Source organism: Lontra canadensis, unplaced genomic scaffold, assembly GCF_010015895.1.
Source record: "Lontra canadensis isolate GAN:19392208 unplaced genomic scaffold, GSC_riverotter_1.0 scaffold118, whole genome shotgun sequence".
Lineage (NCBI taxonomy): Eukaryota > Metazoa > Chordata > Mammalia > Carnivora > Mustelidae > Lontra > Lontra canadensis.
In genome coordinates, this window is record NW_022631112.1 from 1,608,414 (window position 1) to 1,628,954 (window position 20,541).

The 20,541-nt window shown below is 48.3% G+C and overlaps 1 protein-coding gene across 2 annotated transcripts; it reads right to left on the reverse strand.

The window, feature by feature from the left end:
- Positions 1-510: 510 nt before the first annotated feature.
- Positions 511-19,196, reverse strand: CD59 (CD59 molecule (CD59 blood group)). 2 transcript variants are annotated; one of them, XM_032840964.1, is made up of 4 exons: positions 19,144-19,196; positions 10,048-10,123; positions 6,647-6,745; positions 511-733 (listed from the first exon to the last, which is right to left on the reverse strand). In XM_032840964.1, the coding sequence occupies exons 2-4, from the start codon at positions 10,103-10,105 to the stop codon at positions 537-539; spliced, it is 354 nt and encodes a 117-aa protein (XP_032696855.1). In that variant the 5' UTR covers positions 10,106-10,123; positions 19,144-19,196; the 3' UTR covers positions 511-536. The 2 variants fall into 2 exon arrangements, with proteins under 2 accessions (XP_032696855.1, XP_032696854.1); XM_032840963.1 differs by lacking the exon at positions 19,144-19,196 and adding an exon at positions 17,850-17,969.
- Positions 19,197-20,541: the final 1,345 nt, after the last annotated feature.

Below are 20,541 nucleotides of genomic sequence, written 5' to 3' on the forward strand. Positions count from 1 at the left end.
ACCCAGCACTGAGAATCTCACGGCCCCTCCCTGACAGCCCACATGTGGGAGCGTGGTCGGGCCTGCTTGGCAGTGCGGATGCCATAAAGGGAGAGGATGAAAGCATTCCCTGGGAGAGGCTATTGAAAAGAACCCCCTGTCCCAGTACCATCGCCCTCCCCGCCAGATCAGAGTACTTAATAACCACCTCCAAGCCATCGGAGGGGAAATGACCATGACGGGGCCCTGCAGAGGATCTGAGGTACTCAAGCTGTCCCTGCGAGGCTGCTCTTGCGAAAAGCCAAGGAAGAAACGTGCGGCGGAGCTCAGATCGCACGCGCTGCACCCTTTTACACCGTGTCCCTCCGATGGGTCTTCGCTGCCCACAGGACTGGCCTTCAACGTCTCTCAGAGTCTCTCTCGTCACCAAGTTGCCCAAGCTAGTGTTAGTCTTGCCCAACGGGACAAGTGAAATAAAGCCTTGGGCATGCAGCAGCCAAGGAAATGAGGAATATACAAAGACACGGACAGTTTAGGAGAAGGCCTCCCAGTGTTATTTAGAGACAAAGCGTCAAGGCTGCCGCCAGCAGGGGGAACAGCATCAACGCTGTCATCCCGGAGACCCTGGCACTCCCGTTGCACAGGTCCTTCTGGCAACAGCTGTACTCGAGCTTTTTCAGCCCCAGGGCTTTGGAGATGGCGAGGTAGCTGCAGTCATCAAACTTCCAACACTGGCGGTAAAAAACTTTTGGATCTGTGGGGGAAAGACACACACAAGGGTAAGCAAGCAAGCGGGGACAGTTCTGTACCTGCCTCTGACCTCTCGGTTCTATTTCCTAGAACAGAGCCACTTCCAGCAGTAGAGACATCTGGGTGGGAACGGGTATCCTTGTTGGGCTGGAAAAGGGAACAACTAGGCAAATGATGATACAGCTCAAGGCGGAACTTTTCCCTAATTCATCAGAGCCCGGAGAGTTTGTGCTGCAACAGCCAATCAAGCTGATGTTTTATTAGAGGTTTGATACGATTTTTAAGCCCATTTGCCCTTTGATCCAACAATCCTACTTCTAGAATTTACTCTAGGACATCACTTGTGAAAAAGGTTAAGAGAGATGCTTGAGAATGGTCACGGCATCACTGTCTGTCACAGCAAGAAACTAAAAGACAAAAATCAGTCCATTACTAAAGAAACATTTGAAGAAATCAGGGCAGAGTTCCATACAATGGAAGTCCAGGTAGGTAAGGAAGGACACAGTCCTGCATGTGTCAAAGTGGAGTCTGAGTTTAAAGAAATGTAGGAAAATGGATAAATTGGACTCCATCAAAATTAAAAACTTTTGTGCCTCAACGAGCACTATAGGAAACAAAAGACAACCTGCAAAAAGGGAGAAAATGTTTGCAAATCATATAACTGATGAGTCTAGTATCCAGACTATAGAAAACACTCTCACAACTCAATAATGAAAATACAAACATGAGCAAAAGATGCAGAGATTTCCTCAAAAAAGATACACAGATGGCCCAGCAGGACAGGAAAAGATGTTTGATATAATCAGTCATTAGGAAAATACAAATTAAAACCACGGTGAGTTTTCCTTCACACCCGATATGACGGCTTTAACCGTCATATCGAAACCAGAAAAGAACGAGGGTTGATGATGGAAGTGGAGAGACTGGAAACCTGTTTCCACCATTGGTGGGAAGGCAAAATGGCACTGATTCTCTGGAAAAGTCTGGCAAGTACTCAAAAAGTTAAAAAACAGAGTTACAGATACATTATGATCCAGTAATTCTACTGCTGGGCCTTTACCCAAAGAAAGCAAAAACACCAATTTGAAAAGATACATGCACCCCTATGCTTATAGCAGCATTATTTACAATAGCTAAGACATGGAAGCAGCCCACATGTCCACTGATAGATGAATAAAGATGTGGTACACACACACGCACACACACACACTCACACACACACTGGAATATCATGTGGCCATAAAAAAAGAATGAGATCGTGCCACTGGAGACAACATACATGGAGGGTACTATGCTCTCAGGGTACTATACTCAGTACAGACTGAAAAAGACAAATCCTATATGATTCTACTCATAAGTGGAATCTAAAAAACAAATAAATAAATAAATAGAAAGCAGAATTAGACCTATAAATACAGAGAATAGACTGGTAGTTACCAGGAGGGAAGGAGTGGGTGGTTGGTAAAAACGGGTGAAGGGGAGAGCGAGATATAGGCGTCCAGTTAAGGAACACATGTCATAGGGAATTCAGTCAACGATACTGTAACAGCGGTATAAGGGGACACGTGATAGGTACACTCGTGAACACAGCATCACGCACACACTTGTCAAATCCCTAGGTTATACACCTGAAACTATCGTAATATTGTGTCAACTATACTCAAAAAAAAAAAAAAAACAAAACCAAAAAAAGAGTTACCATATGACCCAGCCATTCCACTTCTACGCAGGGTCTACCCAGGAGAACTGAAAACTATGTTCACACAAAAGCTTGTTCAGAGCAGCATGACTCAAAACAGCGACCAAGTGGAAACCCAGAAGACAAGTGAATGGAGCAACAAAAAGTAGAGTGTGATTCAGCCACAAAAAGGATTGGAAGTCTTGATACCTTCCATGGCATGGGTGAGCCTTAAAGGCACTCTGCTTGGTGGAAAAAACCAGTCACAAAGGCCACAACCATTGCATGACTCAGTTTCCAGTAAATTCGGAACAGGCAAATGCACAGAGACAGCAAATAGATTAGTAACTGCCAGGGCGTGTGGGAGGGAGTGGAGGGGAGGGACTGCTAATGGGTGTGCAATTACTTTTCGGGATAAAAATATTCTGGAGTTAGACAGTGGTGAAACTGGTGCAACTCTGTGAGTATACTAAAAGCCACTGAATTGTACACTGTAAAATGTACGTTTTCTGGTATAGGAATCTGATCTTGATAGAATGGATGCAGACCAGGATATAGAACAGGGGCCATATGCATAAATGAAGTCTATGTCTGGGGGTAAATGCATTCATTTTCTCTGGAAAGATTCCTTAGGATTCTTGGGGTTGCCTTCCCAGAAGACTACCCTTCATTTATATATTTCCATATGAATTGAGATTTTTTTTTTAAAGTCATCGGGTGGATTTATTTTCAAAATATTTTAAACTTCATTTAAAAATCATTAGATGATTCAGTAATACAGGAAGAGTTTCCCAAAAAACATGCCATTATGGCCCCCAATTTCTACACACTTTGAAAAATAAAGGCCCAAAGTATCTATGCCAAGTATCTTATTGTGGTTTTTGAATATTCAGAAAAATTATGTTAAGGGAAAACCAGTGTGCTGGTTGAAAAGCATTATGGTCAATTTTCCTCTCCAAAAAATAAGTGTGCACCAAGATGGCGTGCTAGCTGCTGGACACACCCCGACAGAGAAGGGACAGTGCTGGCCCTGGGATCGCTCTCTTATTATCCTCTATGCTGGAAAGAAAAAAACACAGAAACAAAAACAAAAAACCCATACAAATGCCTATTTCCTTCTTAAGGACTTGTTGTAACTAACTTAATTTCATTCATAGCTGGGAACTTAACTATATTTGTAACTGCCCGTGCAACTGTTCCATCTTCCGCCTCAGAGGGGACGAGCATTTGGGCTGGCTTCTGACGAAGTCTGGTCAAGTGGCAGAGGCCACAGACTGTTCCAGGGCCTCTATTTTTGATAAGTACTTAAGCGGATGCTTCTAATATTGAACTAGAGGATGCTGTTGAATGGCACGAGTTACTGCCTTACGTGATCCTAACGAGGAACTGGAGCTGGAAAAACATTCACGTTCCCATAATTTTAACTGGAGGCGCCTAACAGCCTGGAGAAAGCTGACAGTGGTTGATTAATAATTGCTACCAATGAATCATTTACTCGTGGCCTGCAGTGAGCCAAGGATTCTACTTCAATGATCTCATTTGCGTAACAACCTGCGATGGAGAGCGCCTCACCAGGCCACTAGCAGAATTACCCAAATAAAGTGGATTATCAGAGGTCCCTGGAATGTTAGAGTTTCTCTCTGCTGGGCACATCATCCCTGATCTCTTTGAAGACTGCAGTTTGAGTCTAACATCACCAAGAAACAGTCCCTCATTGTCCTTGGCAACTCTACGCCCACCCCTGATTCAGGAGGTTATCCCGGCAACGATCACTGGGTGCTATCACCAAAGGCTTATGCCAGAGTCTAATAAGCACATGGTTTATAGATCTGGGACTGGCTGGGATGCCAGTAAATAGTGGCTGAACGAACACCCAGCACCTGCCTCTCTCTTCTAGACTTCATCTGTACAGCACCCACATAACCCTTTTCTCCTCTATCTATCCACTGACCCCGGGAGAGAAATGTTCCTTTCTTTTACAGCAGGGGAGGGGGTGGGGTATGGCTAGAGCAGTGGAGTGATTTCTCCACTGGAGTACCTGACTTTTGACTCATGTTTGTGGGGACAGTGTGCCATGCATCTCCCAGGTGACATTAATCCGAGCTGGAGGGGGACTGAGGTGCTCTGGTAGGATCTGTCTTACTGTGAGGTCAGAAATTTCTCTATTTCCAGAACTGGTATTATCCCATGTCAAGCTGATGTCTTGGGACTTAAGTTCATAAAGAAGAAAAATATTTAAGATTCATATTATCCTTCTAAAAAATAGATTTTATTCTTTAGAGGAGCTTGAGATTCACAGCAAAACTGAGCAGAAAGTACAGAGTTCCCATTTAGCCCCCTGGGACCCCTCCCTACCCTAAAGAACCTGTTCTTAGCATCCCCCGCCAGAGTGGTCTACTTGTGACAACTGACGAAGTGACATGGATTCGCCATGACTGTTCAAAGTCTGTGATTTACACTGGGTTCACTCTGGGTGTCGTATGGGGTTTGACAAAGCAGGACAAATATCCACCAATACAGTATCCTACAGAGTCGTTTTATTGCCTTAAAATCCCGTGTTCCACCTTTTCATCCCTCCCTCCTTCCTAATAACCCCTGGCAACCGCTGACCTCTTTATGGTCTCCTTGTTTTGCCTGTTCCAAAATGTTCTACAGCTGGAATGATCCACGATGTAGCCTCTGCAGATTGGCTTGTTCCACTCACTAATATGTATTGAAATTTCCTTCATGTCTTTTCATGGCTTGATAGCTCGTTTCTTTTTAGTCCACTGTCTGGATGCACTACAACGTACAGTCCATTGACCCATTCCCTCACCAAAGGACATGTTGGTTGCTTCCAAGTCTTAACTACTACAAACATCTGTGTGAGGGTTTTTGTGTGGACATGGGTTTTCAATCTCTTTGGGTAAATACTCAGTGACTACTGAATCACGGGTGAGAGTATGTTTAGCTTATTAAGAAATGCCAAGCTGTACCATTCTGCCTTCCCGCGAGCAGAGAACAAGAGCGCCCGCTGCACCACATCTTTGCCAGCATTTCTGGATTCTGGCCACTCTGAATAGGTGTGTCTTGTTATTTGCATGAATCACTTTTAAAAGCTGAACAATTCATTGTAAGATGAGTAAGCTCTGGGTATCTCATATATAGCGTGATGGGGCTAGTCACTAATACTGTATTACGTTCTTGAAATTTGCTAAGAGGGCAGATCTTAGTGTTCTCATCACACACAAAAGGGGTAACTATGGGAGCTGATGGATGTATTAATGAGACCTCTGCGGTAATCATTTCCCGGTGGACAAGAGTTTCAGATCATCACACTATACACCTTAAGTATACATGATTTTTACCTGTCAATTATACTTCAATCAAGTTGGAAAATTTTTCGATAAAAGTTTAACAATCCAGTAATTAACACTGGGATTTGAGAGCTGGGAAAAAATTCTGGCTCTACTCTACCTCCTCTCCTCGACCATCCAACGTACACATTTCATAAATCAAAAGCCACAGTCAGAGAAAACTCTGGAGGCAGGACAGAGGTTGGAGTTCAGAGCTCCTAACTGTGAATCTAATTCTTTCTCTACACATAATATTGCCTTTATTCTCTCATTTGGAAATTACACTTCTTGTAGTGGGGAGGTCCAAGAGACACAGATGATCAAGGTTAACTTGACGGATGTACTCACTCATAACTGGTCTTCCAATATCTGTGGAATGAACAGCTACATTCTATCCAGGGGCCTTACTGTGCTTTCCGGATTAATAATGAATGATTATGCTCCTCTGGAAGCAGAGGACCTGTCTCCCAAAAGAATCAAGGACCTCCCATATAGGAATCGGAATCTTATCCACATTCCAGGACTTTCCATCAAAATGATCATCAGATCATCCAGTCTGACAGGATAATGCTGATGTGTCCTTACTTATTGAGGGATTTCTCCTTTCTAGGGAAATTAATCTTCTCCACCTTTCTATCAGGGTTTTCTGAACTTGTGGGTCTCCTGATCCTTTTGAGTCTAGCGGACATGTTCAGCTTATTCCCTGATGATGCCCCTAGAAGGACTTTGTGGTAGAGGGTAGAAAAATAGAATAAGCATGAAGGGTGCTTTTATTTTTACTTCTTAAATGGTAACCGTTACTTGTTGAATGCAGGTCTCATGAGAATGAGTGTGACACACATTTTTTTCCCGTGCCCTCATCATCCCATTACCCTGAGGAGATAGGAAAGGGGCGCCCTCTTACCAGCTTTGACCAACAGACACGCATCATGATTAACTGAACAAACAGCGGTCTTGTTGCAGGTTTCAACGTCAATACAGGTGTAGCATGTCAGGCTATGACCTAGAGTCAGGAACAAAATCTGTCAGTGCTTGTAAGATCACCAATGACTTGTCCTCCTGACAGCAAAAGAGAGCCCACCACTGCCACTGGTCTGGGGCCGAGGTCAGAAACTCACGGCATGCTTCCCTTCCCACACAAACCCGTAGCAGATACATTTTTCCAACCTCAAACTACAGTTCCAGCAGCATTTTTTGGACCCTGATAGAAGTGCAAAAGGAATCTCCATATTTCAAAATCCATATAACTGGGACACCTGGCTGGCTCAGTCGGTTCAGTGTCTGCCTTCGGCTCAGGTCATGATCCCAGGGTCCTGGGATCGAGTCCCACATCCGGTTCTCTGCTCAGCAGAGAGCCTGCTGCTCCCCCTGCTTGTGCCTCCCCCCACCTCTCTCTGACAAATAAGTGAATAACATTTTAAAAGTAAATAAATAAATAAATAAAATCCACATAACCAGGCAATTGAGAAGATTCCTCTTACCTTCAACTAGAAGTGATTTAAAAACAAAAAGGAAATGCTTAATCTGTAATGTAATGAGATATTAAAAGGAAACTATCAGGAGAAAAAACTAACAGAATTCTATAAATGCCTTCCAGGCCATGACTACGCTCTGTTTGATCACATTCTCCTAGACTGATACTCAGTTATCCGGTAGTACCTATCTGTGTGAAAAGACATTTTCAAAAATGAAATCTGTAAAATCTCATAGAAGAATGTAATGTTAAACCCAGACCAAGTGTGGGTTTTAGAACCCAAGAGCTGACTCGTAGTTCTAAGTCCAAAGCCTACATTCATCACACAGGGCAGGGGAATTCTCCAGAAGGCCAGAAGAAGGTGGCTCGTCACTATCTGAGCACCACAGGAATCAAGCTCTCTGTAACATATAAAATGGCCACACTGCCTTCCCCGGTGTGAAATCCCATCCTGCACGGGGCCCTCTGACTTATGAAGGTTCCAGATTAACCTTTGAAATGTCAGTCCAAAAAAGCTCCCCTGCTCGCTTTGTTTGCAGATGACAAGACAGATGCCTGCAGAAGTGAAGGGGCTCACCCATGGACACCCGAAGGACACCCAAAGCAGCACAACGGGAGCCAGCCCCCACACCCAGGGGCTGGGCTCCGACAGCCCACTCTGTCTCCTCCCTCCCACTGTTAGTGTTAGTCGTGCCTATGTGAGAGGGGAGCCACCATGGGAAGGGACGAAGATGTGATCTTTCTGCAGTCCCCTCCCTGTTCCAGATGCGTACACGTGCATGGGAGGGGAGGATATAAGAGGGAAGAATGTTCTAGCCTGGATACTTGGGAGGGACACCTGAAAAGGCTGTTCTGAGGACTGACTTCTCCTGGCTAAAGCCAGACCTCATTTGGCTTCTAGAGAACCCGCTGAAAACAGAGGAACCAAAGCTCACCCTTAACTTTTTGTGGGGCAGAGATACAGCTAACGTGTTCATTTGGGGTGTGCAGGGATCCCGTATACCTCCAGGCTAAGTTCTGGATCTTGGCAGAATTGTCACGAGAGGTAGGCTCTGTGACCTCCAGCTCTGTGTTTGAAGAGAAAACCAGATCTCCCACGTTACAAAGGGAGCGTTGGGACTCAAACCCAGGCCATCAGTTCTGAAACCCGAGTGTGGTTTAACTGTGACGTTCTTCTAACAGTCCAGAGCAGGAAAGGAAAGGGCACAAACTGTGAGGGGATCCGACTCTGGGCTAATGGAGGTGAGAGGGAGGATTCCCTGCATTTTCCTCAGAGCCCAGGCAGCAGCCAGGGAAGCGTCTCCCCGCGTGGGCTCGAGTTCCGGACGGACCCTGACTCTCTGTGGAAGGGCTGGGGACCTGTCACATCATGGGCGCCGGCCCCACACCCAAGCAGATGCCTACTGGGGAAGACTGGGCACGAGGAGGCGATTCTAATCACAGGAAATACACCGGGCAGAAGAACAGAGATGAGCATGTCGTGAGCCCCATCACCACCAACCCCAGGTGCCAGTAACAGAGGTGGGGAGGACAGGTCATGAGGGCTCTTTTTTCTCAGAAAGGGAAAGCATATCCAAACGTGTCCTTGGGCAAATTCCTTCTTTGCCTCAGTTCCTTCAACTGTAAAATGGGAATAACAACAAAGATCCCTCATGGGGTGGCTGGAAGGTTTAAGCAAGACTAGGCTTGGCACCATCCCTAGGACACAGAAAAAATTCGGTATAGGGTAGTTGCTAACGCTAACAGTATCTAAGACATGAACGGACGCGGCAGAGATCTCTTCATTGCTCCTTGCATTGCTACTTCCCTTTCTGCCTCTCCCCCACCAAAAAAAACCTCTGAAAAACTGGCCGAACTAACCAAAGGCAGAAAAAAACATTTGATCCTTATCATGAAGCAAAGCAAGTAACACAGCTGTTCCTTTTTTTTTTTTTTAAGATTTATTTATTTATTTGAGAGAGAGAGTGAGCAGGGGAAGGGGCAGAGAGAGAGGCAGACTCCCCACTGTGTGTGGAGCCTGATCTGGGACTCAGTCACACGACCCTGAGGTCAGGACATGAGCTGAAATCAAGAGTTGAACATCTAACGGACTGAGCCACCCAGGCACCCAAGTAACAAAGGTGTTTCTACCATTAAAGAACTAAGACTCGGGAACATGCAACTACTTCCAGGAACCAGGGAGGGGTGGCTGGGAAGGAGTTCAGAGCACACTCTGGTGCCAGTCCACTGGGGCTCAAATTCGGGCTGCACCACTTGTGTGTGACATTTTACAAATTATTTCATCTCTTTGGCCTTACTCTGCTCATTGCTAAAATGATGGCAAAAACAGGACCTACTTCACAGAGCTGACATGAGGATTCAGTAACCAAGTGCACACAAAATGCTGAGGACAGCAGTAGGCACATGAATGCTGCGAACGGGCTGCTGCCACTGCTTCTAAGATCGTCATCGTTGTCCTCATCATTATCATACAGCAGTCGCCCCCGTGCAGAAGGAGCTCAGCACTTTAAAGCTGGGGCCCACTGGGGTCGCCAACAGCTGGTGAGAGGGAGAAACTTTAGCTGCTACGTGTACCCCCAGGCCTGCTCTCCCCCGAAAGCTACTGTCACCCAGGATGGGGTGTCACTCAGGAAGGTGCTCCAAGGAGAGCAAGAATGTCATGTAGGAAGGAACTGTCACACAGCCCTAGACCTGTCACACTGGAAGGCAAAAGAAGCAAAGCCAGGTCCGAGGCCAGTGGCATCCACTCCGTCTCCCTGAGGCCTAAGAAAAAGGAAGCTTCTGACAAGGTGACCTGGATGCTCTAAATCCATGGCCCCCGGACCACTCACCTGAACGGCAGAGCACAGCGAGGATGAGCAGAAGGATGAAGCCTCCTTTGCTTCCCATTGTGATTGTCCACAGAATCTGCAAGGAAGGGACACAGAGGGTTGTCTTGCACCACAAAGGACTGCTGGCTATTTCAGAAACCAACAGGAGGAAGGCCTGGAGCCTTCAGGAAACATAAGGAAGGAGTTAGCACAGAAAAAATTGGTCTGGGTTGCTATGAGCCAAGGTACTTTCCTGGTCCCTCCTCTTGCCCCCAGATCTCAGGTTACTGAAGAAATGCTCCCCGTCCTGGCAAGAGGGGCAGCTACCGGGAGTCAACGCAGAGCGGGCCAAGTGTCAGCAAGAGCCAGGCCCTGCTCCAGCTCCCACCTACAGTGGCCAGGAGAAAAGAGTTACCTTTGACTAAACTTCAGTCCCTCCAAGTTGCAGTGGTCGTGATCATGCAGTGGGGATAATGCTCTCTTCCCCATAAGGGCTGTTGAGTCAAATGAGAATACGAGAAAAATAATACTGCGACTATAATTCCCACCGTGCTGGCCCACCCCAAGCTGCTGGCTGAGCATGGGGGCCTAGCAAGGGCCATCTCTCCAGGCCACGCCACTAAGTGTGTCAGACCAAAGCGGTGATCCTGGAGGGCACTGGCAGGCTTTCTGCACAGAAGAGGAAGCAAGGGTTCAGCAGGCCCAGAAGCTCTGGCTCCCCGTCTTAGCAAGCGTGATGCAGACAGCGCCTTGTTCACCTCCTCCCCTCTGGGGAAGTAAAGAGGGGTCCTGGTAACTTCGATGACCAGTGCCCTTACATTAATGCCTACGTGTGTGGCAGTGAGCATCAGGGGAGGAAACGGGAGGGCTGAAATGACTCAAACCCTCCTTTCACCTGACAAGGAAGCTAAAACACAGAGCAGTTTCTTGTTGTCTAAGTCTAAGCCATGAGTGGCAGATCTAAGGGGTCTCCCAATCCCACCACTACTTCCCTGACCCCACCCCAAAACAAGGAAGCAAGAGCGCCTCTAAACCAGGGTGCCCATGCTCTCCTCCTCTCAGCCCCACAGGCCGGGACAGCCCGGGGCTCTGGCTGGGTGAACAGCCCCCACCTTGTTAGGAATGTCATCTCTATATCTCTGAAGGTCATCTGCTGCTCAGAAACTGATCAAGGTCAGGGGAGGGTTGAGAAGCAGAAAGAACAGGTTCTGGCATTACCCAAAGTCAAAAACACAGAGGAGGTCATGCCTGGATGAAAGAGACGGGTTGCCTTCCTGGGTGGGGGACGCAAGAAGAAAACCAAACAGAGCCCGGCCTTCCTTTACAAGTTGAGTAACGTCCTCTTCCCTCTGGGGTCTTCAATATCTACAACAGCCTATGAATGGCCACCACCCCCCATGCTGACCCTGCTGGGGCTTAGCTGTCCTCAGCAACCCTGCACAGTGAGGACGTGAGGTGGCCAAGGGCAGCGGTGGAGAGCTCGGACGCTGGCAGACCAGAGGCCTGGCCCTCAGGGCCAGCTCAGTCACTGCCCCCCCGAGCCACTTTTACCTCAGCTGTAACAAGGGGTTGCAAAGGCGCTTCCCAACACCATGAGGATTCAATGGGATAAAACAAGTTAAACGAGTACGTGCTTGAGATACAGCCAAGCACAGGGAAGCGGTGGTTGTCACCCACAGGCCTCGTGTCCTGACCCGGAAGTGCATGTCTACCGCACCTCCCATTTGAGAATCTGAGTAACCGCAGGTCTTTCTTCCTGGCCCCTGACCCTGAGAGGTTGGGGCCCTGAGGTCTCTGCCCCCTAACGGATGAGGAAGAGGCCTCACTCGGCCCCTCCTGCTGGCACCCCGTGCCCCCCACCTGGAGCCCCAGCCACTTTCCCCTCACCAGTGAGTGACCCGGGCCTCAGCCCCCTGCCAGCTCCCCACTCCAGCTTTTCTCGCTCAGGAGTTTCTGGGGAGAGAGAAGGATTTACATGCTCAAGTGAGGCAGGGCTCAGGTCTGTGGAGAACAGCTGCCTGCGAGTGAGCAAGGAGAGGAAGGAATCCATCTGAGGGGCAGGAGCTACTCGAGCACAATGGCTACAACATCCAGTGTCCCCCCTGGAGGAGGTGGAGGGAGCTCCCGACCCGGCTCAGGAGCTGGAGAGGCATCAGGCTGGCGGGAACTGCTGGAATCAGGTCCGCCGGAGTGGCCATTAGCGTGAATGACACTACCACGACAGACAAACAGGGTGCCACACCACAGGGAGCAGGGTTCCTGGATGGACCTCATGACAAAGAACCTCTCCTAAGAAAGGCTCATCTCTTAACAAAAGCAGAAAAGAAGCCAAGAACTGGGGAAGGGAGAGGCTTTCTAGTCTGGTCTGGAGAGTTCAATCATGGCATCCGGCAGCTCTGGCTCTGCCACTTCTATGGTTAACTCAACCTCTGAGCTGCTCTTCCTTCAGCCAGCCTGGCGATAAGGACACAGACCGCAGGGAACAATGCCTGGCACTCGGGAGGCGCTCAAAAAGCAGTTGCCACTACAGCCTCACTGCAAAGTCGTGAGGTTAGCGGGAGGAAGCAGCTGGGTAGGGAGGGGGTGCTGGGGGGTGAGGGCTGGGGGAGGGTGGGTGCAGTAGGGAGCCGTCGGTGAGGAACCCAGACAAACACCCTGAAATGAAAGGACCGCGGACATCTCAGGCCCCAAACATCGAGCAGCTCCCAGCTTTTTGGGTTGGAAGGGGTGTCAGGTCTTGGTTTCAACATGCCACCCAGCTGGCTGAGGGTCACAACAGGGTGACTTGGCTGCAGGAGGGCAGAGATCGTGGAGGAAGCAAGGGGCTAGTGTGTGGATACCAAGGGGAAGTTGTTCAAACTGAAGTAGGACCAAGTCTTCAACAACAACCATGACAAAAATATACCATTTCCTAGGGCAAAACGTTGTTATGGAGTTGGGGGCGAGAGAGGATGGGAAAGACCTGGTTGTTTTCAAGCGATTTTATAAATGCCCCCCAAATGTTGACAGTAGAGGATGCTAAGCAGGATTCCTTATGATTTCTTATTTCTCTTCCTGACCCTTTGCTTTCTGCCATACTTTCCTCAACCGTTCTCTCAGGAGCCAGGCATGACTTCCATAATCAGAAATATTGGGTAAATCTGCCCATAATGTTTCCCTTCGGGGAGGCATCTATCACCTACCTTTTCACAAATCTTTTTTCTTTTCTTCTTTTTTACAGTAAGTCTTTAGAGCCATTTTATTTTAAGATTTTATTTATTTATTTATTTATTTGGGGGGGAGAGAGAGAGAGAGAGAGAGAGAACAGAGTGGGTGGGGAAAAGCAGACTCCCCGCTAAGCAGAGAGCCAGGCACGGGACTTGATCTTGGGACTCTGAGATCCTGACCTGAGCCAAAAGCAGACGCTTAACTAACTGAGCCACCCAGGCGCCCCTTGGCAAATCTTTCTTGGAATGAAAACACAAACAAACTGAACCTCCTGATTTCAAATACTTCCCCCTGGTCTAAAACAGCCCCCACTGGACACTTTAAATGATGCACGTTCATCAGATGGTGGCTGAGGCAGAGGAGCTGGACTGACTCCTCCAACCCACCCACGCCAAATGCTTCCATGCAAGTTGCAGCCAGAGGGCCTCAACGCTCTCTTTTCCAAACATGTGAACTCATCGAAACAGCCGAAGTGCATATAATGACTGCAAACAGACCACAGCCACTCTGAATAAGGTCCACTGAATAAAGATGGGTGAGCCCAGTGGAAACACCATTTTGGGGTTGTAAAACTCACCTGAAGCCAGCCTCAGGGAGTTTGGACAGGTTTTCCTGGGAGGTTCTGCACTTGACTCAGAAGTTCTGGCGTCTCATCACAGGATGAGGTAAACACTCCTTACTCACTCAAGGATACATACCCATTGTCTAAAATAGCAAACATCTGGCAACAGATGTGCCTAGAAGCAAATGAGTCTATAATTCCTTGGGAGGAGTGCACAGCCATGAGGAATTAAGTATTAAGGAAAAAGCCAGTCTAAAAGATAAGTTATAATCTTATTCCTGTTTCTTAAAGATACAATGCTTAGAATACAGTACCACCTTTTCTGAACATTTTCGGAACCTGTGGTTGAAAGAATGGTAGAACTATCGGTAGCTTATTCATACCGAAATATATTCTCTTAACAGTAGACATTTTTATAGAAAGAGTCCTCGAAATGATAGCAGGGTAATAATGTACTTATGAACAATTTCACTTGTCGCTTCTAAACTTTTTATTTTTCTACTACTGAACCTGATTAGGTATAAAACATACATACCACCTTTCAGAATTGGCTTCTTTGAGGTTAAAAAAAAAAAGGTTTCATGTACACATACTCTCCTGAGTCTGTCTGACAGCAATTATTTTAGTCATACTCTGTATTTGTAAAACATGAGGCTCAGGGGATTTTCTAGAAGTCCTGAGAGGGCGAGACCTACATTCTAATCCCACACTGCCGCCAACTCACGCGACCTTCAAATAGTCCAACAACCCTTTACTTCCACTCCTCAGTTGTGAAAGGGCAATATGGTTTTATATAATGATAAAACATAAGAATAAGACTTGAGAAGTTCATAGCCCAATGTGGACCAAAACATAGCAGGTTAAGGAAGAAGCAAGTGGACAAATGCATGTCAGCCTGATCACTATTTACTCACTCGGATCCACTGAGACATAAAAGGAAGCTAAGACATTGCAAGGTGATTTACAAGCACAGGCATTCCCTGTCAAGTTCCCGAAAACGTTTTGGGTAGCAAATTTATGGATATTGTGAGCCTAGATTCCATTATTCCCCCAGATGCCATTATTTTAAAAGGAAAACAAAGACACGTTACTGTCCATCCAAAAGCCCCAACCAGTCCTTCCAAATATCCATCCATTTAAACGAGCCACAGGAATTTAACTATAAAGCATTTAACACACTAACTATTTAATGATGTAACTGAAACAAAAGAAAGGAATTCACTAGTGAGTCTCTTTACTACTGTGAAGTAGTTTCAGTCTCGACAACAACTGTCTGCTGGGAGCAGGTGTCCTACCAGGCACTGCGTTAGTGACCCGCTGAACAGGCAAGGCCCTGCTCTTGGCAAGCTACCAGAGGTGGACACCAGCTAGCGCTAAAGACTAGCAGGAAAATAAAATAAGGACACAGCACTGGTTCTAGACCTTGAGTGGCCAAAAAATCATCTGGAGGGCGGGTAAGCTCAGATGCTGAGTCCCATCTAGAAATTCTGACTCTTCAGGTTTCGGGACCCAAGATTCTGCATTTCTAACCAGGTACACACTGAGAGCCACTGGCTTAGTGGGTGACCTGGGACAAGGGTCAGGCTACTTTAGATCGGGTTGGAAGCTTCTCTCACGATGTTGTGAGAGAAGCTGTCCGTTCTGATTAAATAATTAAAGGTTGCTTCTCCTTTTATGGGCCCGTGTGAGGACACTGGGTCCGATGTCACTGAATGCCAGTGGTAAGCAAACACTTCTTTCAGTGAGCAAAAGTTATGGCCAGTTGCTGCGCTGCTGTTTGACGTGGTAACTACACCGAATCCTCACACAATGCCGTAAAGTAAATTTAATCCCTGTCTCCCTTTATCAAAGGAGGGAACTGAAGGTTGAGGTAGGGACTGAACTAAGGCAACAGTGGTAGATAGGATAAATAACACTTCTCTGGAGAGATGTCCATACCCTAATCCCCCGGCCACCTTAGATGGCAAGTGACTTTGTAGAGGAGGTTAAGGTTACAGATGGTTCTGGATTATCCAGAATCACGTGGGTGATTACAATGAAGAGGATGAGGAAGGCAGCAGTGTCTGTAAGAGAGATGGGAAAACAGAAGCAGCAAGAGGGCCTCAGTCTGTGGAACATGCGACTCTTGATCTCAGGGTTGTAAGTCTGAGTCCCATGTTGGGTGTAGAGATTACTTAAAAATAAAATCTTGGGGTGCCTAGGTGGCTCAGTTGGTTAAGCAACTGACTCTTGATTTTAGCTCAGCTCCTGATCTCAGGGTTGTGAGGTCGAGCCCTGCACTGGGCTCCATGCTGGGCGTGGAGCCTGCTTAAGATTCTCTCTACTTCTCCCTCTGCCCCTATTCACCCTGCTCACATATTCCCTCTCTCTCTTCAAAAAAAAAAAAAAAAGCCTCCAGAAAGGACGCGGCCCCAGTGAGGCCTGGGACAGACTTCTGACATAGGAAACCGCAAGGTTGATAAATCTGCATTAAGCCACCAAATTTGTGGTGATTTGTTTCGGCAGCAATAGAAAACTGGGACATAGAGCAGCATTTAAACCCAGGTCTGAGGTTAAATGCTCTGGAGGAGAGACTTCTTGTGATTTGAGCTTCTGAAATAAAATAGTTAAGCTGAGGCCATGGAAAGGAGACTTTACATCAGCACGGTTGCAAGAGACTCCCAGCAGTTTCGTCCCTGCTTCGAGGACCGTGGTGCCTTAGAGGCTGATGAACGTTGTTAAGGCTAGAAGTGTCCTTAAAAATAAAACCCAATGTGCTCATTTTCTGGAAAATTCTCAGAGGCCCAGGGTATGAAATTACCGTCCCAAGGCAACAAACTGTGGCAGAACCACACAGGGTGGACCCACTTCCATTCAGCAGGGGCTGGTAGCTCAGAAGTGGGGCTTAGCAATACTGTCAGGAGGCCTGGAGCTTTGCGTACTTATCCTGGCCACACACCACGCCTGCAGGGGCCATGTGCGCAGAGACGCCCAGACAGAAATCAACTACTCAGTTCAAGAAGTCACTGCATCAGAAGGCAGAGGCAAAGAGAAAGCCGCCTTCATAATGGCCAGCCCCTCCCAGCCACCCTGAGGTCCTGCTGGCAGAGATGACCACCCCAAAACTCTTTAAACCACATGAATTGGCAGCTTGCCTCAGGAGGGCCCCTCTGCCATCTGTTCCAGGGCCGCCAAGTGCTGGGGAGCTTTCCCAAGAGGGCCTCTTCTGAGAGATCCTCCTCTAGGCCCTGCCCTTTGAGATTATGCTCGCACAGTGGAAGGTTCAGCGAAGATCTGCACAAAGATCGGGGGCTTAGGTAAAAATATGTCTTCCCCTTTGGAAAACCTCAAGCACCTCTGGGCTTGGCTTTGTTTGTGGCAGCCTGGCCCAAAGATATAGCTCCAGGAATTTTGAAAATCTGCTTCTTTTCAAAAGCTTGGACCTGTAGCTGTGAAAGACGAATTCCATTACACACCAGCTCTCATCATTCCAAAGCCCTTTTAATGTGGGCTTTTATCTTCCAAACCATGCAGCATAATGGGCTGTTCTCCTTACATGAGGGTTCGGCAAAAGGTTTGCTGTTTTTGTTTTGAAAACACAGGACCCCCAAGTTACAGGCCTGTGTGGATCTGAGGGAGGCTACTCCCTCCCTACCCTGGGATTATACACTTCCCACCACAGTAAATAACCACAGTTTGGGGAAATGTTGCTTCCTCCTCAGTGAACATTCTGAGCTTGGTGTGGGTTTCTTGGCGGACTGGGAGTGAGATGCCCTGGTGGGGAACAAGAACAGCTGCTGTGGGGTCACAGCAACAGTCCCTAAAATATTAACAGCCATCACTGTTCTCCACAAACAGGTGCCACACTGATTTCCACTAATTTTCTCCGTTAGTTCTGATAACACCCTATGAAGAATGGGTCTATTATTTTACTGATATGAAGGTGAAGCTGAAGAGCTTGCTCAGGATTACCCAGCCAGTAAACAGCAGAGCCAAGGTTCAAACCCGGGGGTATTGGCCGGCCCCTAAACACTACCCTGTGACACACGAACTTGGTAGGGAAGTGCAAACTCACCACTTCTGTTCACTGCACACCAGGCTTCAAATTGTACCTGATTCTAGGCGGCTTCCAGAGGCAACAGATTAAGCCAGACAAGGCCGGACAAAGTGGTGGAAAGAAGTGTTTCCCTGTGAACTGAACACCAAATCATCTCTGGGTTAACCACTGACTTTGAAGTCTCTCCCTCCCTTTCAAAAATTTATTATCACACGCTAACATGGCAGAGGCGCTGTGTCTCTAAATCGGTAAAATAGGGGCTGATTTGTTTAGAAAGAAGTGGCAATATTGCAGGTGAAAGGGGTGGGGAAGCCAGGTCTCCGCTGGGGCCCCCGTGACCTCTTTAGGAAAGTCACCACCCGGTGAGAACAGGATTTTTTAAGACTCAGCTGGTCACAGCCGTCGGCGCCTTCAAAATGGACACAGCGGACGGGAAAACACCCTCAAAAAGGATAAAATGATCGGGGCCAGCGGAGGGGTGTACTGTTTCACAAACGGGGCCTCCCGCGGGCACAGTGTCAGGAGCAGCCGCCAGCACGAGTCACAGATGGCCCCGCTCGGTGTGCCACCTCCGAGAGGCCATTTCCCGGACACGGGGCGTGTGTGCCAGCGAGGGGGCAAACGGGACACGGCACCTTTCCAGCATCCGGGGAGAGCCTGCTTCTCACCAGCAACCACAAAAAACCACTAGCTAACGTTTCTTTAAAACCCGGCTGTCAGACTCCGGGAGCGGTGGAGCCCCGCCCAACAAAACGCCACACCAGACTTGGACTTAAAATGTCTACCTTTCGGCCCCGTCCTTTTCCCCAATTCCAAATTTGTACGTTTAGACCACGCCTGTGACCACTCGCCTGAGAGGGGAGCGGGCTAACCTCCTTTCAAGGCGCGATTCCCCCTCGCTAAGCTACGACAGCTTCCCTACAGTGACGCGACGGCAGGCGGCAGGGTTCCGGGAAGATACTGCCCGCGCCATGGAGGGCACCGCGCGCGGAATCTGGGGTGTTTCGGGAAGAGCGCCCTCTTTCTCCCCCGCCCCCCGCCCTTCTCTTTTTGTTAAACAATGGAAGCCAGCTTTCCGCCGGGCTCCCTGGGGAGTCCCAGGAAGGCCACCAAAGGCCTCGGGTGCAGGGATGTTGCGAGCCGCGGGCGGCTCGGAGGGGTCTGGAGAGGACGGCCGCAGCACCCGCCTGCTTCGGGGGCCTCCGCCCGCCCGGACCCAGACGCCCGGGCCGTGAGCGCACACGCCGGCTTAAGCTCGCTGGAGCCGCAGGCTCGGGCTGCTGCTCGGGCCCTTCCCCGCCTCGGACCTTACCTTCCCGCAACCGGTTCCCGCTGCTAACACCGCGCTGTTTGCGCGCTCCGCCCCGCCCGTCTTTATAACCTGGGTGGGCCGGACTCCGCCCCCTCCCGCAGGCCCCGCCCCCACCGAGGCTCCGCCCGGACCCCAGGGCAGCGGTCTGGGAGTGCAAGGTCACCCGGGTCCTATCGCAGTATGCAGACCCTTGGCACTTACGCGCGCTCTCAGAACACCCGAGCGACGGCCGGGCAGCCACTCCTCGCAAGGTGTCAGGCTCCCCGCCCAGGTTCAGAAAGAGAGGGAGACCTCGGCGGGCCTGGGTGGTTCAGTCGGTTAAGCATCTGGCTTTGGCTCAGGTCATGATTCCCAAGTCCCGCCCGTGGCTCCCTGCTGCTTCTCCCTCTGCCTCTCTCTCCGTCTCTCATGAATAAATAAAATCTTTAAAAACCAACCAAACAAAAAAACTGTGACTACGAGTAGATTGACCTTTAAAATCCCCAAGACAGAAAATTTATAGTGTCCTCCTCCGATTTTTTACAGGAAACAAAAATATGTAACTCCATGAATTCTGATGTTCCCTTCATTTAAAAATATAATGTTTCAAAAAACTTTCTTGTGCCCGTGCCAAGTTCCCACTTTGGCAGGGCTGGCTATCCAATCCGGCTTGCAGCCCGAGTCTCCTTTGAAGATTTTAATTTATTTATTTATTTATTTATTTATTTATTTATATTTATTGAAGCTTTTGCTTATTTGACAGACAGAGATCACAAGTAGACAGAGAGGCAGGCAGAGAGAGAGGAGAAGGAGGCTCCCTGCAGAGCAGAGAGCCCGCTGATGCAGGGCTTGATCCCAGGACCCTGGGATCATGACCTGAGCGGGAGGTAGAGGCTTTAACCCACTGAGCCACCCAGGTGCTCCCCCACCCATAGTCTCCTTTTTTTGCATGAATGCCTGAGATACATTTTATGCAGGGAAATCATATGATAACCAATTATGACATGTGCCTTCTACCATGACCTACCATGACCTACCAAGCTACCTCTGGTGTCTTTGGGATGTCAGGGAATGAAACTTTCCATTGGTGGTGCCCAAATCTTGGTTTTCCTCTCAATGAATGGGAGTCTCAAACCAGGACTTGCTTTGATATTTAAAATGTGTCTGCTTAAAACAGTGAATACATGCTATTTCCTTGTTTACAGAACTCTTTCACATGCATTTTCTCATACACATCCTGTTAGCTGTTAGCTAACCTGTTAGCTGTTCCCTCCTTGGAACTCTTGGATTCTGAGATGCCACGCTCTCCTAGTTTTGCTTCCAGCTTCTTGATTTTTCAGTCTTGAGACTTTTCCACTACCTCTTCTAAATCCGGTGTTGCCAGGATTGGACTGAGTCCTTTGCTGTGTGCTTCCTCGG